The sequence below is a fragment of the Heptranchias perlo genome, chromosome 30, assembly GCF_035084215.1.
Source record: "Heptranchias perlo isolate sHepPer1 chromosome 30, sHepPer1.hap1, whole genome shotgun sequence".
NCBI lineage: Eukaryota > Metazoa > Chordata > Chondrichthyes > Hexanchiformes > Hexanchidae > Heptranchias > Heptranchias perlo.
This window is the reverse complement of record NC_090354.1, coordinates 32,529,436-32,554,152: the sequence shown is the minus strand read 5'-3', so window position 1 is coordinate 32,554,152 and position 24,717 is coordinate 32,529,436. Positions and strand designations below refer to the sequence as shown.

The 24,717-nt window shown below is 48.6% G+C and overlaps 1 protein-coding gene across 3 annotated transcripts in view; it reads right to left on the bottom strand.

Annotated features, from left to right (window-relative positions):
• The window catches only part of LOC137300039 (1-phosphatidylinositol 4,5-bisphosphate phosphodiesterase delta-3-like), a 167,257-nt gene that overhangs the window by 34,699 nt on the left and 107,841 nt on the right, over positions 1-24,717 (bottom strand). For 2 of the 3 annotated variants that reach the window (XM_067969131.1, XM_067969129.1), the window contains exons 7-10: positions 24,080-24,224; positions 18,119-18,271; positions 6,702-6,830; positions 3,427-3,462 (exon numbers count right to left, since the gene is read on the bottom strand). In XM_067969131.1, the coding sequence (XP_067825232.1) occupies positions 3,427-3,462; positions 6,702-6,830; positions 18,119-18,271; positions 24,080-24,224 (463 nt within the window). The remainder of the gene's footprint in view (positions 1-3,426; positions 3,463-6,701; positions 6,831-18,118; positions 18,272-24,079; positions 24,225-24,717) is intronic. The other variant, XM_067969130.1, reaches the window with a different exon arrangement.

The following is a 24,717-nucleotide window of genomic DNA, read 5'->3' as shown; positions in this document are numbered from 1 at the left end:
GACAGCAAGCATGGCAGGCTGGGAAAGAGGCCGGCACACAGAGGTTGAATCACAATGGATTTTATTGCAACAGTCTGCTGTTTAAATCCCTTCTGACGGGAGGTGTAGTGTGACAGGGTGAGTGTCAACACGTGATAGAATATTTTGATAAAATGACTGAATCATAGAGTCACACAGCACAGAAGGAGGCCACTCAGCCCATCGGGCCTCTGCCGGCTCTTTGAAAGAGCCACCCAATTAGTCCCACTATCCTGCTCTTTCCCCATAGTCCTGCAAATGTTTCCTTTTCAAGTATTTATCCAATTCTCTTCTGAAAGTTATTATTGAATCTGCTTCCACCGCCCTTTCAGGCAGTGAATTCCAGATCATAACAACTCGCTGTGTAAAAAAAATTCTCCTCATCTCCCCTCTGATTCTTTCACCAATCACCTTAAATCTGTGTCCTCTGGTTACCGACCCTCCTGCCACTGGAAACAGTTTCTCCTTATTTACTCTATCAAAACCCTCTTTGAACACCTCTATTAAATCCCCCCTTAACCTTCTCTGCTTTAAGGACCGGTTTAATTTACTCCTCAGTTTTTCTCTTCTTGACCCCGAAGGCACTCGCCTGTGCTGGTGTACACTGGGAATCCTCTGAAACCTTGCCCAGAGGGCCATTCTTTATGAATCGGCCTGGATAGCCCGTGTCTGCTGGTTATGCAACCATGGGCAGCATCACAGCAAATCAGATCCCGTCCCGTCAATGGTTAGTGATCAGGTGAGGCAACGTGGTTGAATGTGGGGACACTGTGGCCAACTGTAGTGGCCCCAGCTACTGTCCCTCTGAGATCAGCTAGCTTAGCACAGAGGAGGGAGCAAACATGGGGCCTTCTGGTCTATGTGCTCAGTATCACACTGGGATGTGCACTCACACTCTGAGTTGAGTTTCTTTTCAACACAGAAGGAGGAGCGGTTTAAACCATCACCAGTCCTCCAGCCCAGACTCGATGCTTCTCAAAGTATTAAATTCTTAATTAGGGCCTGTTTGCTGTCACTCACTCCATTGCCTGGGGCTCAGGAAAGCTGCATTATTTTGTGGCCATGGGTCAGGAGTTCAGAGTTTTACAGACTTACGCACTGGGAGCCACATTTTCAGCCCGATGGTGCAAACTAATTAATGCTTTTGAAGTGAGCTCCTGTATGATGGGATGGCCTTGCTGCTTGGAGTCTTGACTCTGGTAATGTTAGGGAGAGATCAGGGCCACCGTTTAAATAACCTCTGTTAGCACTTCTCCTTTTGACTGCAAATTCCAGAAATGTTAAAATTACGGCCTCTGAATGCATATTGTGTTCGGATGAATCTTCTTTCTCTGCTATTTTTACAATGACGTTAAGCATTCGTACACCACTGTCCTACAGGGTAATTTCAAAGCCTTCGTGGTTATAGTGCTGACCTCCTTTTTAAGTCCCAATTAATTCAGTGACTGTGCTTCAGAGTAACTCATTGTAGGTGAAACACTTTGGGAGTCCCGGGAGATGTAATAAAGCACGATAGAAATGCAAATTCATTTTCAATCCACTTTGTTTCAGCCACAGAGAAAGGAACTAACTGTTCCTGACAAAGGGGTGAATGGTTTCGATTGAGACGATGGTGTAGCAGGGCATGACCCCAGCGTCATGGAGCACAGACAGGTCATGACCCCAGCGTCATGGAGCACAGACAGGTCATGACCCCAGCGTCATGGAGCACAGACAGGTCATGACCCCAGCGTCATGGAGCACAGACAGGTCATGACCCCAGCGTCATGGAGCACAGACAGGTCATGACCCTAGCGCATGGAGCACAGCCAGGTCATGACCCCAACGTCATGGAGCACAGACAGGTCATGACCACAACGTCATGGAGCACAGACAGGTCATGACCCCAGCGTCATGGAACACAGCCAGGTCATGACCCCAGCGTCTTGGAGCACAGCCAGGTCATGACCCCAGCGTCTTGGAACACAGCCAGGTCATGACCCCAGCGTCTTGGAGCACAGCCAGGTCATGACCCCAGCGTCTTGGAGAATAGACAGTTCGGGGCCCAGGTTTCACCACAGGCACATCCTTCATTTCACTGGCGCCATTGTTAGGGTTGCCAACTCTGGTTGGGTGTTTTCCTGGAGTTTTCATCACATGACCTCCTGCCTCAAACCACCTGCCCCCACACTCCTGCCATTGGTCCATCCTCCAGGCACCGCTGCCATCCCACGCCAATTGGAACGAGAACAGACTCTGTTACCCAATTGGATTAATTTTGACTGTCAGTCAAACAGCCTGTTTTCCCTCATCTCCAATATTTTTATAACTAATAAATGAAAGTGTTCATAGAAAATGAAAAAAACACAATTTTGTTTCACGCCGCTATGATTTTTGTCCCTGGTTTTTGCTCGCGGCAGTGTCTTGGAGATCAATCTTCAGTTCCTGGAGACTCCAGGACAATCCTGGAGGGTTGAAACCTGAAGAGAGTGTCTGAGGGTGAAGACTAAATCAAATACTGAAGGTGCAGCAGACATGCCCGGGATTCAGGGGCTGGTTTAGGCCCCCCCGAACCTTTGGGTCATCACAAAACCTTTATTTATTCTATTTGGCACAAAATATGTCAACAGTCACAGCATCGGATCAGTGCTCATACATTGTAAATGCAGGTAACTGCTCGGGAGAGGTGAATTGGAATTATGTGCGGGAGCTGGGATTGGCAACAGCAGGGCAGCCTCATCGCTCCTGGGCTGGGGTTAGTGCAATGGCAATGCTATCCTCCAGGTGGCAGTAGGTGTGCAGCGATGCCCCCCCTCAGCGAGATGCCCCCCCTCAGCGAGATGCCCCCCCTCAGCGAGATGCCCCCCCCTCAGCGAGATGCCCCCCCCTCAGCGAGATGCCCCCCCTCAGCGAGATGCCCACCCCCCTCAGCGAGATGCCCCCCCCTCAGCGAGATGCCCCCCCCCCTCAGCGAGATGCCCCCCCCCCTCAGCGAGATGCCCCCCCCCCTCAGCGAGATGCCCCCCCCTCAGCGAGATGCCCCCCCCCTCAGCGAGATGCCCCCCCCCTCAGCGAGATGCCCCCCCCCTCAGCAAAATGCCCCCCCCTCAGCGAGATGCCCCCCCCTCAGCGAGATGCCCCCCCCCTCAGCGAGATGCCCCCCCTCAGCGAGATGCCCCCCCCTCAGCGAGATGCCCCCCCCTCAGCGAGATGCCCCCCCCTCAGCGAGATGCCCCCCCCTCAGCGAGATGCCCCCCCCTCAGCGAGATGCCCCCCCTCAGCGAGATGCCAGCTGTATGCTATGGGTTAGAGTGCAGGGACAGCGATGGTTTGCAGACTGGCACTGATGCAGATTATAGATTCTTTTGCTCCCAGTGTGATGGACACTCGGGGGTTGGGAATCTCGCGGGAAAGCAGGAAAAGACAAACCTGTTTATTCTCAGCTGGTGCCGGGGAAGCTGGACTCTGTGAAGGGGAATCAAAGCAGGTAAAAAGTAAACGGTGTTGGAACTGCAAACACGAGAGAGATAACAGCTTGCTAAAGGCCAACAGCCCACTTAATATCAGCATTTCCTCAAACAACACCATTCCCATCACTGTTGGACCAGCACAGTTATAGCCTGGAGTTATTTAAAGGGGCTGGGTCACCATCGCACTGTCTCAGTTCCAGGAACATGCATCGTCCCACACTTGGACCAGTCAGAAGCAGACAGAGGGAAGGGCTCCTCGCCCACCTACAGAAAGATTTAAAATGACGCAGGAACTGAACACAAGCCCCGGCCGTCCATTACTGGATTGTTATTCTCACCCCCCCCCCACCCCCCCCCTGGGTGTCAGCCGTGGCTCAGTGGGCAGCACTCTCACCTCTGAGGTAGAAGGTCGTGGGGTCAAGTCCCACTCCAGAGACTCGAGCACAAAATTTAGGCTGACACTCCAGTGCAGTACTGAGGGAGTGCTGCACTGGCAGTGGTGCCATCTTTTGGATGAGACGTTAAACCGAGGCCCTGTCTGCCCTGGCAGATAGATGTAAAAGATCCCATCGCACTATTTCAAAGGAGAGCAAGGGGAGTTCTCCCCGGTGTCTTGACCAATGTTTATCCCTCAACCAATATCAGTAAAACAGATTATCTGGTGATTATCACCTTGCTGTTTGTGGGATCTTGCTGTGCACAAATTGGCTGCTGCGTTTCCTACATTACAACAGTGACCGTACTTCAGAAGTACTTCATTGGCTGTAAAGCATTTTGGGAAGTCCTGAGATCATGAAAAGCACTGTAGAAATGTAAGTTCTTTCTTTCTACCTTCCTTTTGTAGTGCCTGCACACCCACACACACAAACTCACACCCACACACACAAACTCACACCCACACACACCCACAAACTCACACCCACCCACACAAACTCACACACACACACACCCACAAACTCACACCCACACACACAAACTCACACACACACACACACACACACAAACTCACACCCACACACACACACAAACTCACACCCACACACACACAAACTCACACCCACACCCACACACAAACTCACACCCACACACACACACAAACTCACACCCACACACACACACAAACTCACACCCACACACACAAACTCACACACACACAAACTCAAACTCACACCCACACACACAAACTCACACCCACACACACAAACTCACACCCACACACACAAACTCACACCCACACACACACACAAACTCACACCCACACACACAAACTCACACACACACACACACACACACACAAACTCACACCCACACACACACACAAACTCACACCCACACACACACACAAACTCACACCCACACCCACACACAAACTCACACCCACACACACACACAAACTCACACCCACACACACAAACTCACACACACACAAACTCAAACTCACACCCACACACACAAACTCACACCCACACACACAAACTCACACCCACACACACACACAAACTCACACACACCCACACACACAAACTCACACCCACCCACACACAAACTCACACCCACCCACACACACAAACTCACACCCACACACACAAACTCACACCCACCCACACACAAACTCACACCCACCCACACACACAAACTCACACCCACACCCACAAACTCACACACACAAACTCACACCCACCCACACACAAACTCACACCCACACACACAAACTCACACCCACCCACACACAAACTCACACCCACACACACAAACTCACACCCACACTCACAAACTCACACACACAAACTCACACCCACCCACACACACAAACTCACACCCACACACACAAACTCACACCCACCCACACACACAAACTCACACCCACACCCTCACACACACAAACTCACACCCACCCACACACACAAACTCACACCCACACACACAAACTCACACCCACCCACACACAAACTCACACCCACCCACACACAAACTCACACCCACACACAAACTCACACACACACACACACAAACTGACACACACAAACTCACACCCACACACAAACTCACACACACACAAACTCACAAACCCACACACACACACACAAACTCACACACACACGAACTCACACAAAGACACACACACGAACAAACTCCTGCTCAAACGCACGTTCGCAGAAACACTCATAAGTGCTGTGAATATAATTAGCAATTTATCAGTGATGTGAGGACATTGCCACACTGGTGAGGAAGTCCCTGTGGGCTTATGTCATATACACCTCCCTGTATAATCCTGTGGTTAAACAATATTTTCTGTATCCCTCTCCTCCCAGCCAGCAGTTACTGTATATACAGAGTGAGTAAAGACACACCATATATGGCCTAATTTGTCCAATCTAATGGTCTGTGTAGCTGGGAAAATAATGAATATTTTGTAACCTGGGTCATGTCTCTTATGATCTCGTGTAACAATACACCCGCACCAAACACTTCCATCAGAATTCAAAAATATTACAGAAACTTCAGAGAGAAAGTGTCAAGAGGGTGACTCGGGTGAAATTCCCCTGGCCATAGCCCAAAATGGGCGATAGCGTATCACCCCCAGTCTATACAGCTGTTACCCCACCCCCAATACCCCTCCACCCCCAGTCTATACAGCTGTTACCCCACCCCCAATACCCCTCCACCCCCAGTCTATACAGCTGTTACCCCACCCCCAATACCCCTCCACCCCCAGTCTATACAGCTGTTACCCCACCCCCAATACCCCTCCACCCCCAGTCTATACAGCTGTTACCCCACCCCCAATACCCCTCCACCCCCAGTCTATACAGCTGTTACCCCACCCCCAATACCCCTCCACCCCAGTCTATACAGCTGTTACCCCACCCCCAATACCCCTCCACCCCAGTCTATACAGCTGTTACCCCACCCCCAATACCCCTCCACCCCCAGTCTATACAGCTGTTACCCCACCCCCAATACCCCTCCACCCCCAGTCTATACAGCTGTTACCCCACCCCCAATACCCCTCCACCCCCAGTCTATACAGCTGTTACCCCACCCCCAATACCCCTCCACCCCCAGTCTATACAGCTGTTACCCCACCCCCAATACCCCTCCACCCCAGTCTATACAGCTGTTACCCCACCCCCAATACCCCTCCACCCCAGTCTATACAGCTGTTACCCCACCCCCAATACCCCTCCACCCCAGTCTATACAGCTGTTACCCCACCCCCAAACATCCATTTACCTTTCTGCTTTTCTCTCCATTTTTCACATTCTCGTCTTCGTATTCCTCTGTTGTTTCATCCTGCTGCTCTGTCCCAGGCCCAGACCCATCGAACTTCTTCCCTTTTATCAGAATCTTTCCCTTGAGTTCCTGTAAAAGAAATGGTCAGAGGATCGCGTCAGCCCTCGGGTCAGACCTCTCACGAGGATTTAGTGAGTTAGCTAGGAACACTATCCTAACTTGGTCCCTATTCCTGATTAGCTGGGCTCCCATGATTAAATAGTTTGACCAAATTATCGCATCTTTCACCACCTCAGGACGTCCCAAAGTGTTTTACAGCCAATGAAGTACTTTTGACATGTAGTCACCATTGTAATGTAGGAAACATGGCAGCCAATCTGCGCATAGCAAGATCCCACAAAAAAGCAATGCTATAATGACTGAATAATCTGTTTTAGTGATAAATATTGGCCAGGATACTGGGGAGAACTCCCCTACTTTTCCTTGAAATAGTGGCCTTGGGATCTTTGATGTCTCCTCCAGTACAGCAATATCATCAGCTTAGATTATATGTTCACAGTCTCTGGGGTGGGACTTGAACCCACAACCCTGTAACTCAGGGGCAGGAGTGCTACCCACTGAGCCACAGATAACACCACATCTTATGCCCCGCGATAAAATAGCTTTTCCCACTAATTAAGTAGCTTTCCCTCCAAGACTAAATAACCACCCCTCCTGGTTAAATAGCTTACACCCCTAAATTAAATAGCTTGCCCTCCCCATCGTTATGTAACTTGACTCCCTTATTTAATAGCTTATCCTCATTGATTAAATGGCTTGCACCCCATGGTTAAACAATATGCCCCTCAGGAATCCATAGCTTCTCCCCATAATTTGCCCCCCGTTATTGCAAACCTTGGACCCTGTGATTAAATAGTAAACCCCCATGACTGCATAGTAGGCCCATATGATTATATAGCTTGAACCCCATGTTTAGTTTGGCTCTCAAGATTAAACATCTGACCGCTTAATGGAAACCGTGTTCCCCCCACTTAGAGTAGGTAACTTGGCTCCCATGATCCCCATTGAGTAGCTGGCCCTCATGGTTGAATAGCTTGGCCCCCATGATTACACAGCTTGAAGGCACTTGGGCCTAGATTCTCCACTGCAATCCTGCCCCACATGGGGTGGGCTAGTGGCAGAAACAGGAGGAAATTGGGGCCATGAAACCTCCCATCCCCAAAGCGGAATATCTTTCCCCAGCCCTGGGAGGGCCATTGCTAACCTCGGGGGGGTGGAGCCCGGGTCCCTGCGGGATTTTCCTCATGTCCCGCCCAACGCTGCTCCCAAGGATGGCCTGGTGAAGGGTGGGGGTAGGCCTGGGCTGCAGGAGGTAATGGCTCTGCAATCCCCTGATGCAGGGAGAGGGTCAGGCAGAGGCCTCAGCCCATCCCGTTATAGGCTTCGGTCCTGGTCACGGCCTACTTAACCTGCAGCTGCCTTTGCCCTCGAGGCTCTCCTGCCTCTTTCAATGGGGCAGCGGAGGTCCTTATGGTCCTGCTGTGATGTTATTTAAATTCTTGGCACCTTACGCCTGTGGGTGTGCAGCAGAGGCACCAGCCCCAATGAGCCAGCTCCCGTTCACCCTGAAAGGGCCAAGGGAAAACAGCCCCGCAATTTTTCTACTTCCCTTAGGGAGGAAGGAGGGGGTCAAACTTCTGACGGGTCGATTAACTTTATATCCTACATTTTTGAGGCCTTTTGAAGGCCCAGAGCAGGCCCTGCATCTGCTGTCAGGAGGTGTAGGCCCGGAATGGAACCTTTGAGGTGGTGAGCTTGGCAAAATTATCCAGATATCCCAGGAACACTCTCCAAACTCGCCTCCTGAAGTGGCCGATCGGTGTAATGTGAGTGAGCCCAAGAAGCATCTCCGCCCCCAGAGCAGGATCACCAACGTTGATTGGACAAATTCCAGGAGGTTTCACCATATGACCTCCCACCTCCAACCGCCCCGTCCCCACGCTCCTGCCATTGGTCGCCCGACACGTCCATCCTTAGGGTGCCCCGCCTTCCCCGGCCAATTGGAAAGCGAGCAAACTCTTCGTTACCTGATCGATGATTTAACTGTCAGTCGGACAGCCTTTTATCCCCATCTCCGATATCGTTTGAATGTCCCGGCGGGGTTTCTCCCGATGTTGCTCATGGCAGAGAGATTAACCTATAATTCCTGGAGTCTCCAGGCCAATCCAGGAGGGTTGGTAACCCCATCCCGGAGTGAAGTATCGATGGAAAGATGTAAAAACCGAGCCAAGCTGCAGCCTCCTGCGGGGGTCATGCGGGAAATTCCCCCTCCCCCAGAATCTCAGGGCTTTACTGTCTAGGGTTTCACTGGCTGCGAGTTTGGTGTCAGACAGCTGGCAGGACAGCACCTGTGGAACTGTATCGCAGCAAGGAGCAGGAATGCTGACCTACTTTTCTCTTTCCTGGACCAGAACACTGACTCCAATGACCGTTGTACTTGTCCTGATTGAGAGCAGTGCACAGCTGAGTGTCCAATCAGCAGGTTTGTAGCCATCAAGCCTCGAGGGAGTTTGAGCTGATTATTTCTTTGAACGAAGTCTGATACAACAGAAGCTGGTTTAACAATTAATCTCCTTTCACCACAGCACTTAAAGGTGCTAAGAAGCAGGTAAACTGAAACTTAGGCACGTTACAGCCAGGAGCCGCGTGGTGTGGTAGAAGCATTGAGGGAGTATAAGATTTCAGTCCTGTGCATGTGATTGCAACTTTTACTGATCGGCATTTAGGAGTCACAGCAAAGGAATCTGCACGGGCAGCAATCTGAAGTATTTTTGTAAAATGACCGAGCAGTCCCAGCATGGTTTCCACAAGCCTTTGGTTCCAACTAGTCCCTGTTTACAGTCTGATGGTGGTATGATCACACTGGCTGTCTGCTGAACTGCTTTTCCTGGTTTAACTTATCTACACGTTAGCCATGGATCAATCACAACAAAAAGGGTGTTAACCAGGAAGGAGATCTGAGGGTTATGGTACGTTCATAGAATCACACAGCACAGAAGGAGGCCGTTTGGCCCATCGTGCCTGTGCCGGCTCTTTGAAATAGCTATCCGATTAGCCCCTTTCCCCCGCTCTTTCCCCACAGCCCTGCAAATTTTTCCTTTTCAAGTATTTATTCAATTCCCTTTTGAAAGTTATTATTGAATCTGCTTCCACCGCCCTTTCAGGCAGCGCATTCCAGATCATCACAACTCACTGCGTAAAAAAACATTCTCCTCATCTCCCCTCTGATTCTTTTGCCAATTACCTGAAATCTGTGTCCTCTGGTTACCGACCCTTCTGCCACTGGAAACAGTTTCTCCTTATTTACTCTATCAAAACCCCCCATGATTTTGAACATCTCTATCAAATCTCCCCTTAACCTTCTCTGCTCTAAGGAAAACAACCCCAGCTTCTCCAGTCTCTCCACATAACTGAAGTCCCTCATCCCTGGTACCATTCTAGTAAATCTCTTCTGCACCCTCTCCAAGGACTTGACATCCTTCCTAAAGTGCGGTGCCCAGAATTGAACACAATCCTCCAGTTGAGGCCGAACCAGTGTTTTATAACTTCCTTGCTTTTGAAATCCAAGTCTCTATTAATAAAGCCCAGGATCCCATATAATCCATGAAACTGTCAGAACCAGGCTTAGGCAGTGAAAATGGCAAATCAGTGAAGGGACAGAGCTCGGATTATCGGGCCCCAAAGATAACTCCAGGGCCTGGATTTTAACTTGGAGCCGGGGAGGGATCAGAGTCCTCGGAGTTTGTACGGGGGAGGTCGAGGAGAGATCAGGATCTTTGGGGGTTGGAGGGGGGACAATCGGGTTGGGGGGAAAAGGTGAGATCACTGACATTGAGGGTGGGGAGGGGCATCGTCCAATCGTGGGGGTCCACTGGGCATCCAATAGATGGGGTGTATAATGGGCGGGGAGTATAACGGGGGGGGGGGGGGGGGGGAGTATGACGGGGGGGGGGGGTATGACGGGCGGGACTATGACGGGCGGGGGGTATGGACGGGCGGGGGGTATGACGGGGGGGGTATGACGGGCGGGGGGTATGGACGGGCGGGGGGTTAGGACGGGCGGGGGGTATGGACGGGCGGGGGGTATGACGGGCGGGGGGTATGACGGGCGGGGGGTATGACGGGCGGGGGGTATGACGGGCGGGGGGTATGACGGGCGGGGGGTATGACGGGCGGGGGGTATGGACGGGCGGGGGGTTAGGACGGGCGGGGGGTATGACGGGCGGGGGGTATGACGGGCGGGGGGTATGACGGGCGGGGGGTATGACGGGCGGGGGGTATGACGGGCGGGGGGTATGACGGGCGGGGGGTATGACGGGCGGGGGGTATGACGGGCGGGGGGTATGACGGGCGGGGGGTTAGGACGGGCGGGGGGTTAGGACGGGCGGGGGGTATGACGGGCGGGGGGTATGATGGGCGGGGGGTATGACGGGCGGGGGGTATGACGGGCGGGGGGTATGACGGGCGGGGGGTATGACGGGCGGGGGGTATGACGGGTGGGGTAGATAAAGGGGAACCAGAGGATGTCGTATATTTGGATTTTAAAAAGGCATTCGATAAGGTGCCACACAAAAGGTTGTTACACAAGATAAGGGCTCATGGGGTTGGGGGTAATATATTAGCATGGATAGGGGATTGTTTAACGGACAGAAAACAGAGAGTAGGAATAAACGGGTCATTTTCAGGTTGGCAGGCTGTAACTAGTGGGGTGCCGCAAGGATCAGTGCTTGGGCCTCAGATATTTACAATCTATATTAATGACTTAGATGAAGGGACCGAGTGTAATGTATCCGAGTTTGCTGATGATACAAAGCTAGGTGGGAAAGTAAGCTGTGAGGAGGACACAAAGGGTCTGCAAAGGGATATAAACAGGTTAAACGAGTGGGCAAGAAGGTGACAGATGGAGTATAATGTGGGGAAATGTGAGGTTATTCACTTTGGTAGGAAGAATAGAAAAACAGAATATTTTTTAAATGGTGAGAAACTATTAAATGTTGGTGTTCAGAGGGATTTGGGTGTCTTTGTACAAGAAACACAGAAAGTTAAAATGCAGGTGCAGCAAGCAATTATAGAATCATAGAAGTTTACAACATGGAAACAGGCCCTTCGGCCCAACATGTCCATGTCGCCCAGTTTATACCACTAAGCTAGTCCCAATTGCCTGCACTTGGCCCATATCCCTCTATACCCATCTTACCCATGTAACTGTCCAAATGCTTTTTAAAAGACAAAATTGTACCCGCCTCTACTACTGCCTCTGGCAGCTCGTTCCAGACACTCACCACCCTTTGAGTGAAAAAATTGCCCCTCTGAACCCTTTTGTATCTCTCCCCTCTCACCTTAAATCTATGCCCCCTCGTTATAGACTCCCCTACCTTTGGGAAAAGATTTTGACTATCTACCTTATCTATGCCCCTCATTATTTTATAGACTTGTATAAGATCACCCCTCAACCTCCTACTCTCCAGGGAAAAAAGTCCCAGTCTATCTAACCTCTCCCTATAAGTCAAACCATCAAGTCCCAGCAGCATCCTAGTAAATCTTTTCTGCACTCTTTCTAGTTTAATAATATCCTTTCTATAATAGGGTGACCAGAACTGTACACAATTAGGAAGGCAAATGGTATGTTGTCCTTTATTGCAAGGGAATTGGAGTACAAGAGTAAGGAAGTCTTGCTGCAATTGTACAGGGCTTTAGTGAGACCTCACCTGGAGTATTGTGTATAGTTTTGGTTTCCTTACCTAAGGAAGGATATACTTGCCTTAGAGGGGGTGCAACTAAGGTTCACTAGATTAATTCCTGGGATGAGAGGGTTGTCCTATGAGGAGAGATTGAGTAGAATGGGCCTATACTCTCTGGAGTTTAGAAGAATGAGAGGGGATCTCATTGAAACATATAAGATTCTGAGGGGGCTTGACAGGGTAGATGCTGAGAGGTTATTTCCCCTGGCTGGACAGCCTAGAATTGGGGGCATAGTCTCAGGATAAGGGTGTCGACCATTTAGGACTGAGATGAGGAGGAATATAGAAACATAGAAAATAGGAGCAAGGGTAGGCCTTTTGGCCCTTCGGGCCTGCTCCGCCATTCAAAATGATCATGGCTGATTGTCTAACTCAGTACCCTGTTCTCGCTTTTGCCCCATATCCCTTGATCCCTTTAGCATTAAGAAATATATCTGTCTCCTTCTTGAATACACCTAATGACTTGGCCTCCACTGCCTTCTGTGGTAGAGAATTCCACAGGTTCACCACCCTCTGAGTGAAGAAATTTCTCCTCATCTCGGTTCTAAATGTCCTACTCCCGTATCCTGAGACTGTGACCCCTGGTTCTGGACTCCCCAGCCATCAGGAACATCCTCCCTGCATCTAGTCTGTCTAGTCCTGTTAGAATTTTATATGTTTCAATGAGATCCCCTCTCATTCTTCTAAACTCCAGTGAATATAGGCCTAGTCAACCCAATCGCTCCTCATACGTCAGTCCTGCCATCCCAGGAATCAGTCTGGTAAACCCTCGTTGCACTCCCTCCATGGCAAGGACATCCTTCCTCAGATAAGGAGACCAAAACTGCACACCATACCCCAGATGTGGTCTAACCAAGGCCCTGTATAACGCAGTAAGACATCCCTGCTCCTGTACTCAAATCCTCTTGCAATGAACGCCAACATACCATTTGCCTTCCTAACTGCTTGCTGCACCTGAATGCTCGCTTTCAGCGACTGGTGTACGAGGACACCCAGGTCTCGTTGCACCTCCACTTTTCCCAATCTATCACCATTCAGATAATAATCTGCCTTTCTGTTTTTACAACCAAAGTGGATAACCTCACATTTATCCACGTTATACTGCATTTGCCATGTTCTTGCCCACTCACTCAACTTGTCTAAATCACATTGGAGCCTCTTTGCATCCTCCTCACAGCTCACATTCCACCCCAGCTTTGTGTCATCTGCAAACTTGGAAATGTTACATTCCGTTCCCTCATCCAAATCATTGATATATATTGTGAATAGCTGGGGCCCAAGCACTGATCCCTGCGGTACCCCACTAGTCACTGCCTGCCACCCGGAAAAAGACCCGTTTATTCCTACTCTCTGTTTCCTGTCTGTCAACCAATTCTCAATCCATGCCAGTATATTCCCCCCAATCCCATGTGCATTAATTTTGCACACTAACCTCTTGTGTGGGATCTTATCAAAAGCCTTCTGAAAATCAAAATACATCAAATCCACTGGCTCTCCCCTATCTATTCTACTAGTTACATCCTCAAAAAACTCCAGTAGATTTGTTAAGCATGATTTCCCTTTCATAAACCCATGCTGACTTTGTCCAATCCCATTAATGCCTTCCAAGTGTTCTGTTATCACATCTTTTATAATAGACTCTAAAGCATTTTCCCCACTACTGATGTTAGGCTAACTGGTCTGTAATTCCCTGTTATTTCTCTCCCTCTTTTATAAATAGTGGAGTTACATTTGCCACCCTCCAATCTGTGGGAACTGTTCCAGAGTCTATAGAATTTTGGAAGATGATCACCAATGCATCCACTATTTCCAGGGTCACTTCCTTTAGTACTCTGGGATGTAGATTATCAGGCACTGGGGATTTGTCAGCCTTTAGCCCCATTAATTTCCCTAGCACTATTTTTTTACTAATACTGGTTTCCTTCAGTACCTCCCTCTCACTAGACCCTTGGTTCCCTAACGTTTCTGGCAGGTTATTTGTGTCCTCCTTTGTGAAGACAGAACCAAAGTATGTGTTTAATTGTTCTGCCATTTCTTTGTTCCCCATTATAATTTACCCCATTTCTGACCGTAAGGGACCTACATTTGTCTTCACTAATCTTTTTCTCTTGACATATTTATAGAAGCTTTTACAGTCAGTTTTTATGTTCATTGCTAGTTCACTCTCATACTCTATTTTTCCCCTCTTAATCAATCTCTTTGTCCTCCTTTGCTGAATTCTGAACTCTTCCCAATCCTCAGGCTTTGCCACTTTTTCTGGCAATTTTATATGTCTCCTCTTTGGATCTAATACTATCCCTAATTTCTTTTGTAAGCCACGGTTGAGCCACCTTTCCTGTTTTATTTTTGCGCCAGACAGGAATGAATAATTGTTGTAATTCCTGCACACGTTCTTTAAATATTAGCCATTGCCTATCCACCGTCATCCCTTTTAGTAAAGTTCTCCAATCTATCATAGCCAACTCGCACCTCATACTTTCGTAATTTCCTTTATTTAGATTCAGGACCCTAGTTTCGGATTCAACTACTTCACTCTCCATCTTAATGAGGAATTCTATCATGTTATGGTCGCTCTTCCCTAAGGGACCCCACACAACAAGATTGTTAATTAATCCTTTCTCATTGCACAATACCCAGTCTCGGATCGCCTGTTCTCTAGTTGGTTCCTCAATGTATTGGTCTAGAAAACCATCACGTACACACTCCAGGAATTCCTCCCCACAGTATTATTGCTAATTTGGTTTGACCAATCTACATGTATATTAAAGTCACCCATGATTATAGTTGTACCCTTCTTGCATGCGTCTCTAATTTCCTGTTTAATGCCCTCCCTACATCTCCACTACTGTTTGGGGGCCTATAGACAACCCCCACCAACATTTTCTGCCCCTTGGTGTTTCTTAGCTCCACCCATACAGATTCCACATCGTGATTTTCCGAGCCAATATCCTTCCTCACTATTGCATTGATTTCCTCCTTTACTAGCAACGCTACCCCACCTCCTTTCCCTTTTGCCTGTCCTTCCTAAATATTGAATACCCCTGGATGTTCAGTTCCCATCCTTGGTCACCCTGCAGCCATGTCTCCGTAATCGCAAATATATCATAACCGTTAATATCTATCTGCTCTGTTAATTCATCTACCTTATTGCGAATGCTCCGTGCACTTAGACACAATGCCTTTAGACTTGTCTTTTTAAGGTTGCGAGTCATCTTCGTTTTATTTTTCACTATGGCCCAATTTGTTTTTCGCCCTTGTTTTCTCTGCCTTCCACTATTGCTTCTTCCCTTTCTGTCTTTTGTTTCTATCCTTGTTTCCCCCTCCTCTGTCTCCCTGCCCAGGTTCCCATCCCCCTGCCATTCTAGTTTAAACCTTCCCCAACAGCACCAGCAAACACCCCCGCGAGGACATCAGTCCCGGTCCTGCTCGGGTGTAACCCGTCACGCTTGTACAGGTCCCACCTTCCCCAGAACCGGTCCCAATGTCCCAGGAATCTAAATCCTTCCCTCCTACACCATCCCTGCAGCCACACATTCATCCTGTCTATTCTCCTGTTCCTATACTCACTAGCACGTGGCACTGGTAGTAATCCTGAGATCACTACTTTTGAGGTCCTGCTTTTTAATTTATCTCCTAACTCCTTAAATTCACCTTGCAGGACCTCATCCCTTTTTTTACCTATGTAATTTCTTCACTTAGAGGGTTGTGAATCTTTGGAATACTCTACATCAGAGGGCTGTGGATGCTCAGTCGATGCGTATATTCAAGGTTGAGATCGATAGATTTTTGGACTCTAAGGGAATCAAGAGATATGGGGATCAGGCGGAAAAGTGGAGTTGAGATCGAAGATCAGCCATGATCTTACTGAATGGCGGAGCAGGCTTGAGGGGCCGGATGGCCTACCCCTACTCCTATTTCTTATGTTCTTATGTTTGGTGCCATCTTTTGGATGAAGTCCCGTCTGCCCTCTCAGGTGGACCTAAAAGATCCAATGACACTATTTCAAAGAAGACCAGGGGAGTTCTCCCCAGTGTCCTGGGCAATATTTATCCCTCAACCAACATCACTTAAAAAAAGATTGTCTCTGGTGGTTTATCTGATTGCTGTTTGTGGGACCTTGCTGTGCGTAAATTGGCTGTCGCATTTTCTACATTTGACTACAATTCAAAAATACTTAATTGGCTGTAAAGCACTTTGGGATGTCCTGAGGTTGTGAAAGGCACGATGTACCTTACAGGAGTTGTATACAGGGGCTGGATTAATCAGGAGAAGCTCTTCATTCTTCAGAGGTCCATGGATGGAATGGAAAAGGACATGCAGCACATCTGCTCCAACATCTGTTGGTTTGGGGAAGCTGTGGATCACCGTGGAGTGAGTGGTAATTCCAGGGGGTTCAGCGGTGAAGCTCCCAAAGGCAGGGGCCCAAGTGTCAATGAGTTTTGTTCACCATCACTGCATCTCGTACGATTAAGACAGTGAGCAATCTCACTTCTAATTCATGGTGGCGAGGGGATGAGATGGAGACCACCTTGATGCCAGGTTGCACGCTCTTTAGTGGTGGGTAAGAGTCTGTTCCCCCACCCACAGATCCCGGGTTATCTGCAAAGGGCAGACAGCAACTGGGGCACGGCAGAAGGGGAAATAGCTGAGGACATAAACTCTATCTGCCCCTCTCAGAGTATTACAGAGGGCACCAGAAGCAGCCAGCCAGTCTGGATGCCAAGGTATTGGTAGAAGGGGCTGAGCCATCTGGTAACCCAGCAGACACAGGGCATTTGCCACAGGTGAGATATGAGCCGGAGATTAGACAACACACACCCCACACTATTTCCAGAGGCAATCACTGGCAAATCAAACACTGATTCAGGAACACACACGGGGCTCATTTTAACCCAACTCACTCGGCACGATGCCCGTTTTACACCCCGCCTCATTTTACTTTCCTTTGCCAATCAGATCCCGTCGGACTGGTTAGGATAAAACTAACCCCCCCCCCCCTCCCCCGGCCCGGGAATATAAAATAAACCGTGGAATGTTTGAGATTGTTTCTCTTGCACAGACAGGACATCTAAATGTTGGTGAAATGGGCTGATATGGTAATGAAGGCAGAAGGGATACGAGTCCTCAGATTGGTGTGGGACCAGTGCCCCTCGGAGATGGGGCTCCACACCCACGTTAAATGGAAGTCCTGAAACTCACTTCTCGATACTCCAGTCTGCCTGCACCATTCTCAGCCGGTTCCCTCTCCTCTTCCTCTGCAGGTTCACCCTCCAGCCCCTCTGGCTGAGTGGCTTCCCCTCTCTAAATGGCGAAGCTGTGCAGCACACAGCAGGCGATCGGCAGGTAACCTTCAATACTTCCTTGGGCTGCAGAATCCGCATCTCATCTGTCCACTCTATATAATTTATTCTGACTATGGGTCAGTGATGGGTCCAGTTATGACTGGAGCTGGGATCCGCCCTCCCTTTATATCAGGAGTCTATTGGGATGGATTTCCATTGTGTTTATGATCAGGTCAGTGTAGAGATGGGAATAATCTTTCTGCAGCTCCCTGCTCACACTGTACAAAGTCATTACACAGGGGAGATGTGACACAATCCCCAGCCACTCCTTTACCTCTGGTGAGGGAAGCTCCTTTGGGACTTTGCCGTCGATCGTTGCAGTTACCAGCATGTCGCCGAGGATCCCCTTTAAATGCCGGGCCATGACTGTCTGCTGCTCCAGGCCACAGTGATTCTCCAGGGACAGAATAACGGGATACAGAGACACCTGGGGAGAGAATTCAAGAGGATACCCGGCATCAACCAACTGTAGGGAACCCCAGGGAACTGGGAATCTTTGTTTAACGATTAGTACGTACAATCTGTGATTCTACTCTAGGGCACTGGATGCCTCAATTCAAAATTGCTTATTTCTAATGTCATAATTCAAAATTATTTAGCACTAAATTTGTACTTTGCTGTTACTTACTTTGTTTAATTCAAATTATTGGATAATGCAATTATTTAGCACAATAGTGTGTGATGATACTATAGTGTGATGATACTATAGTGTGATGATACTATAGTGGGATTATACCATAGCGTGTGGTTATTCCGTAGTGCGATTATACTATAGTGTCCGATTATAGTGTGATTATACTATAGCGTGATTATACAACAGTGTGATTACACTATTGTCTGTGATTATACTATAGTGCGATTATACAATAGTGCGTGATCATACCATAGTGCGTGATTATACCATAGTGCGTGATCATACCATAGTGCGTGATTATACCATAGTGTGTGATTGTACCATAGTGTGTGATTATACTATGGTGTATAATTATACTACAGTGTCATTATACTAGTGTGTGGTTATACTATAGTGTGTGATTATACTATGGTGGGATTATACTATAGCGTGTGATTATACCATAGAAACAGAGAGACCTGGGGGTATATGTGCCACATCTATGAAGGTGGCAGGACAGGTTGAGAAAGTGTTTAAAAAAGCATACGGGATGCTGGGCTTTATAAATAGAGCCATAGAGTACTAAAGCAAGGAAGTTATGTTGAACCTTTATAAAACTCTGGTTCGGCCACAACTGGAGTATTGTGTCCAGTTCTGGGCACCGCACTTTAGGAAGGATGTGAAAGCCTTAGAGAGGGTGCAGAAAAGATTTACTAGAATGATTCCAGGGATGGGGATGGGGGAGGTTTCCGTTCGGTGGATAGACTGGAGAAGCTGGGGTTGTTATCCTTAGAGCAGAGAAGGTTAAGAGGAGATTTAAAAAGGAAAAGAGTGAGTAAAGTGAGTGTTGGTCCTCTAGAGAGTGAGTCTGGGGAATTAATAATGGAGGATAAGGAAATGGCAGATGAATTGAACAGATATTTTGCGTCCGTCTTCACTGTAGAGGATACAAATAACATGCCAGAAATAATTGTGAATCAAGAGGTGAAAGGGAGGGAGGAACTTAAAACATTTACAATCACCAGGGAAAGGGTTTTGAAAAAATTATTAGAACTAAAAGCTGACAAGTCCCCAGGTCCTGACGGACTTCATCCTAGGGTCTTAAAAGAAGTGGCTGCAGAGATAGTAGATGCATTGGTATTAATTTTCCAAAATTCCCTAGATTCTGGAAGGGTCCCATCAGATTGGAAAATAATGAAAGGAGCGAATCAGAAAGCAGGAAACTACAGGCCAGTTAGTTTAACATCTGTCATAGGGAAAATGCTAGAATCTATTATTAAGGAGGTTATAGCAGGGCACTTAGAAAATCTCAATGCAATCAGGCAGAGTCAACACGGCTTTGTGAAAGGGAAATCGTGTTTGACTAATTTATTAGAGTTCTTTGAGGAAGTAACAAGCAACGTGGATAAAGGGGATCCTGTGGATGTGGTGTACTTGGATTTCCAGAAGGCTTTTGACAAGGTGCCACATCAAAGGCTACTACACAAAATAAGAGCTCATGGTGTAGGGGGTAACATATTAACATGGATAAAGGATTGGTTAGCTAACAGGAAACAGAGAGTAGGCATAAATGGGTCATTTTCAGGTTGGCAAGATGTAACGAGTGGAGTGCCACAGGGATCAGTGCTGGGGCCTCAACTATTTACAATCTATATCAATAACTTGGGTGAAGGGACCGAATGTATGGTTGCTAAATTTGCTGATGACACAAAGGTAGGTGGGAAAGTAAGTTGTGAAGAGGACGTAAGGAGTCTGCAAAGGGATATAGATAGGTTAAGTGAGTGAGCAAAAATTTGGCAGATGGAATATAATGTGGGAAAATGTGAACTTGTTCACTTTGGCAGGAGGAATAGAAAAGCAGTATATTATTTAAATGGAGAGAGATTGTAGAACTCTGAGGTACAGAGGGATCTGGGTGTCCTAGTACATGAATCACAAAAAGTTAGTATGCAGGTACAGCAAGTGATTAGGAAGGCAAATGGAATGTTGTCATTTATTGCAAGGGGAATGGAATATAAAAGTAGAGATGTTTTACTACAGTTGTACAGGGCATTGGTGAGACCACATCGAGAATACTGTGTGCAGTTTTGGTCTCCTTATTTAAGAAAGGACATAATTGCTTTAGTGGTGGTTCAGAGAAGGTTCACTCGACTGATTCCTGGGATGAGGGGGTTATCTTATGAGGAAAGGTTGGACAAGTTGGGCCTGTATACACTGGAGTTTAGAAGAATGAGAGGTGATCTTATTGAAACATATAAGATCCTGAGGGGACTTGAAGGGGTAGATGCTGAGGGGATGTTTCCCCTTGTGGGAGAGACTAGAACTAGGGGCCACAGTTTAAAAATAAGGGGTCTCCCATTTAAGACGGAGATGAGGAGAAATTTTTTCTCTCAGAAGGTCGTGAATCTGTGGAACTTCCTTCCCCAGAGAGCGGTGGAGGCAGGGTCATTGAATATTTTTAAGGCTGAGTTGGATAGATTCCTGATTAACAAGGGAGTCAAAGATTATCGTGGGTAGACGGGAAAGTAGGGTTGAGGTCACAATCAGATCAGCCATGATCTTATCAAATGGCAGAGCAGGCTTGAGGGGCCGAATGGCCTACTCCTGCTCTTAATTCGTATGTATGTTCGTATTTGATGGAAGTGTTCAAAATCACGAAGGGTTTAGAAAAAGTAAATAAAGAGAAACTGTTCCCATTGGTGGAATGGTCGAGAACCAGAGGACACAGATTTAAGGTGATTGGCAAAAGAACCAAAGGCGACATGAGGAAAAACTTTTTTACGCAGCGAGTAGTTATGATCTGGAATGCGCTGCCTGAAAGGGTGGTGGAGGCAGATTCAATTGTGGCTTTCAAAAAGGAATTAGATAAACACTTGAAAGGAACAAATATGCAGGGCTACAGGGAAAGAGCGGAAGAATGGGACTAACTGGATTGCTCTTACAAAGAGCCCGCATGGGCTCGAAGGGCCGAATGGCCTCCTTCTGTGCTGTAACCATTCTATACTTCTATGATTGTATACTACAGTGTGTGATTATATAATCTGTAACAACACAGTAGTGTGGTTATTTGATTGTGTGTGACTGTAGAGTTTATTCCATGATTATTCAACATAGTGTGTTTATAAATTGCAATCTGTGAATATATTGTACGGTGTGATTCCACACTGCAGTCTGTGGCTGTCTGGTGTGGTGGGCTCGATTCTCACTGTCGTCGCCTGGGGTTAATAGGGGCGAGTGTCGGCCTCACAACGGGGTGGGAGGCCTCACCGCCCCGGTAACCCCGACGATGCGGCCGACGCCATTTTGAAAGGGACCTCCCACCGGGTGTCCAAAGCGCCGCCTGTTTCAGGCAATCGACCCTTTTAATATGGAAACGGGGGTCCGATGACGTAAATAGGACCCCGATCGCCATTTCAGGTCGGAGCTGGTTGGAGTCTGGGCCGTGCTCACTCCGACCAGTTCCACGGGCAATGGAGAAGAGGCCCGGCTAAAGGTAAGTGTTGGATTATTTCTGTGGGCCTCGGAGGAGTAGAAATGTTAAAATGTTATCCTGCCTTCTTTCAGATGGTAATGGAACTGCTTCTCATGGATTTATTTCAGATTTCCAGCATTTGCAGCTATTTTTCTTTTAAGTAAAAACAAAGTTTACTTTGTTTGGCAGCAGCCAGTTACTGGAATCCTGTTCCTTTCAAGCAGGAAATTGTTATTATTCATATTTGCCGCCCTCTTCTTTCCTTTTCCTTGAAAGATTTACTGAGATTGCAAACTAAATAGAAAAGTTTCACAACCCTCTTCCTCAGAGGCTCTGACCTAGACGTTCTTTGGCCTGTCAGAGAGACCTGGGCAGAGGAAACGATCCCTGCACCTGAACGGGTCAGCCCAAGGGGCACCTGATATTGGGCGAGTTGCCTTTGGGACATTCAGAAAGAGACGAGGCTTCGAATATCCGGTCACTGCAGCCCCCAGGTTGGTCATTCATGGGTAAGGGGGGGGGGGGGGGGGGAGCGATCGGGATAGAGGGGGGAGATTGTGGGTGGGGCGCGATTGGGAAGGGGGGGTGATCGGGAGAGGGGAGGGCGATCGGGAGAGGGGGGGCCGATCACGGGAGGGGGGGGGCGATGGGGGCTGAGAAGTGGCCGGCAGCCTTCCGCAGTTTTAACGTGGAGCCGGTAGGAGCCCTGCCCACCCTAGGTTTAGGTGCCCATTTAACGCCTGGAAAACAGGCGCGAAGCCATCGAATTTCTGGACCGCTGAGTTTTTAGTGTGCGGTCTGCCAGAGGGTGGGGTGAGGCTGAGATCACCAGGTATAAATGTGCCTGTTACGGTGAGTGCACCAGGCTGTCTGTAACAATCATCTGAAAGCTGTTATTAGCGAGGCATAAAGGAACAGGAGGAGGCCATTCAGCCCCTCGGGACTATGCTGCCATTCAATTAACTCAGGGCGGATCTGTTCCTCAACTCTATTTACCCGCCTTTGATCCATATGCCTTGATCCCCGTACCCAATGGGCAGGAGGGCAGGCAGTGAAAGTGAGGGCTGGAGCAGGGGAGGAGGCCTCTCCTACCTTGGGAACTGTGTGAGGTGCAAAGAGAGAATCAGAAAAGGAGAATTCATTGTTATATTGAGAAGGTTCCCTGAGCAGCAAGTGCATGGTGGTCCCATCACTAACTGCATGCTATCAGTGCGAAGGAGGCAGGTGGGAACCCCCTGTTCCAGTGGCATCCAGGACTCGACATTTCATGGGCCTGAGAACGAGGGATTTGGGAGATTGGCTGAGCATTGGGCCTGCTCGGAGACTGGTGGTATTTGGCTAAAATAAATGGGAGGAGCGGTGCTGGGAGATTACAGGCTTCTACTTAAAGGCCAATCTTCATGGGAGCTACAATTGGTTCCAGTATCCCTGGGGCCAGGAGGCGGACAAAATACTCGCAGCTCGGCTGCTAGGCTCAAACCACTCATTGTCCAGGTTCACACCTGGTCATTTAGGTCAATGCCTGCAGGCTAAGCAGTGATGAAGGAATCGTATCGAAAACTAAATTCAGGGAAAAAGTGAAGGAAATTGGGGGGATAAAGAACAAGAAACAGGGATTGATGTGTTTTCTGGAGTGGCTCAGAACCGACACATGAGAAATAACTGTGGAAGGTGAAGGGTGTGAAATGCATTTGAAAAACAAAGAACTCGTGCAGTTTAAGATGTGAAACCTGGTGTCCTTCATAAGCTGAAATGGAAGTGCAGACTGTGAGGGCCGAGGAACAGAGGAAAATGAGGAGGCCATTCGGCCCCTCAAACCTGATCCGCCATCCAATTAGATCATGGCTGTTCTGTACCTCAACTCCATTTACCCGCCTTTGCTCCCCATCCCTCGATACCCTTACCCAACAAAAACCTATTGATCTCAGTCTTGGAAGCTCCAATTGACCCCCAGCATCAATAGGCTTTTGGGGGAAGAGTTTTCCAGATTTCCACTACCCTTTGTGTTTAAAGTGCTTCCTGATTTCACCCCTGAACGGCCTAGCTCTAATTTTAAAGTTACGCCCCATTCTGGACTGCCCCCGACCCTCTGTATTTGACGGGGTGCATTTGCTCGACTCGGTGACTGGGATTGGTCCCTATCGTCTTACTGTGAAGGCGTAATCCCGGATGGTTGTGACGACATCTTTGAAGAGGATTTTCGAGGTCAGGGTGTATCCGTGGTAGATGATTGGCTCTCCATTTGGCCCCTCCCAGCAGTCTAATTCCACACAGCGACAGCCTCTTAGAAGAGCTCTGAAAAACAGCCAGAGTCATAGAATTATAGAAAGGTTACAGCATCGAAGGAGGCCATTCGGCCCATCGGGTCCGTGCCAGCTCTCTGCAAGAGCAATCCAGCTAGTCCCACTCCCCCACCCTATTTTTTCCTTTCAAGTACTTATCCAGTTCCCTTTTGAAGGCCATGATTGAATCTGCCTCCACCACCCCCTCGGGCAGTGCATTCCAGATCAGAACCACTTGCTGCATAGAAAAGTTTTTCCTCATGTTGCCTTTGGTTCTTTTGCCAATTAGGTCTGAGGTGGGGGTGCGAAGGGGGCTAGGGGGGTTCCAAGGGAGGGGGTCCGAGAGGGGTGGGTCCAGGGGGGTCTGAGGGTGGGTCTGAGGTGGGAGGGGGGCCGAGGGGTTGAGGCTGAGGGGAGGAGGCTCAGGGGGGACGCGAGGTGGGGGGGGGAAGGTGATGAGACCAGGCCGGATAGTGGGCCCAGAGGGTCAAACTGACCTTTCCGGA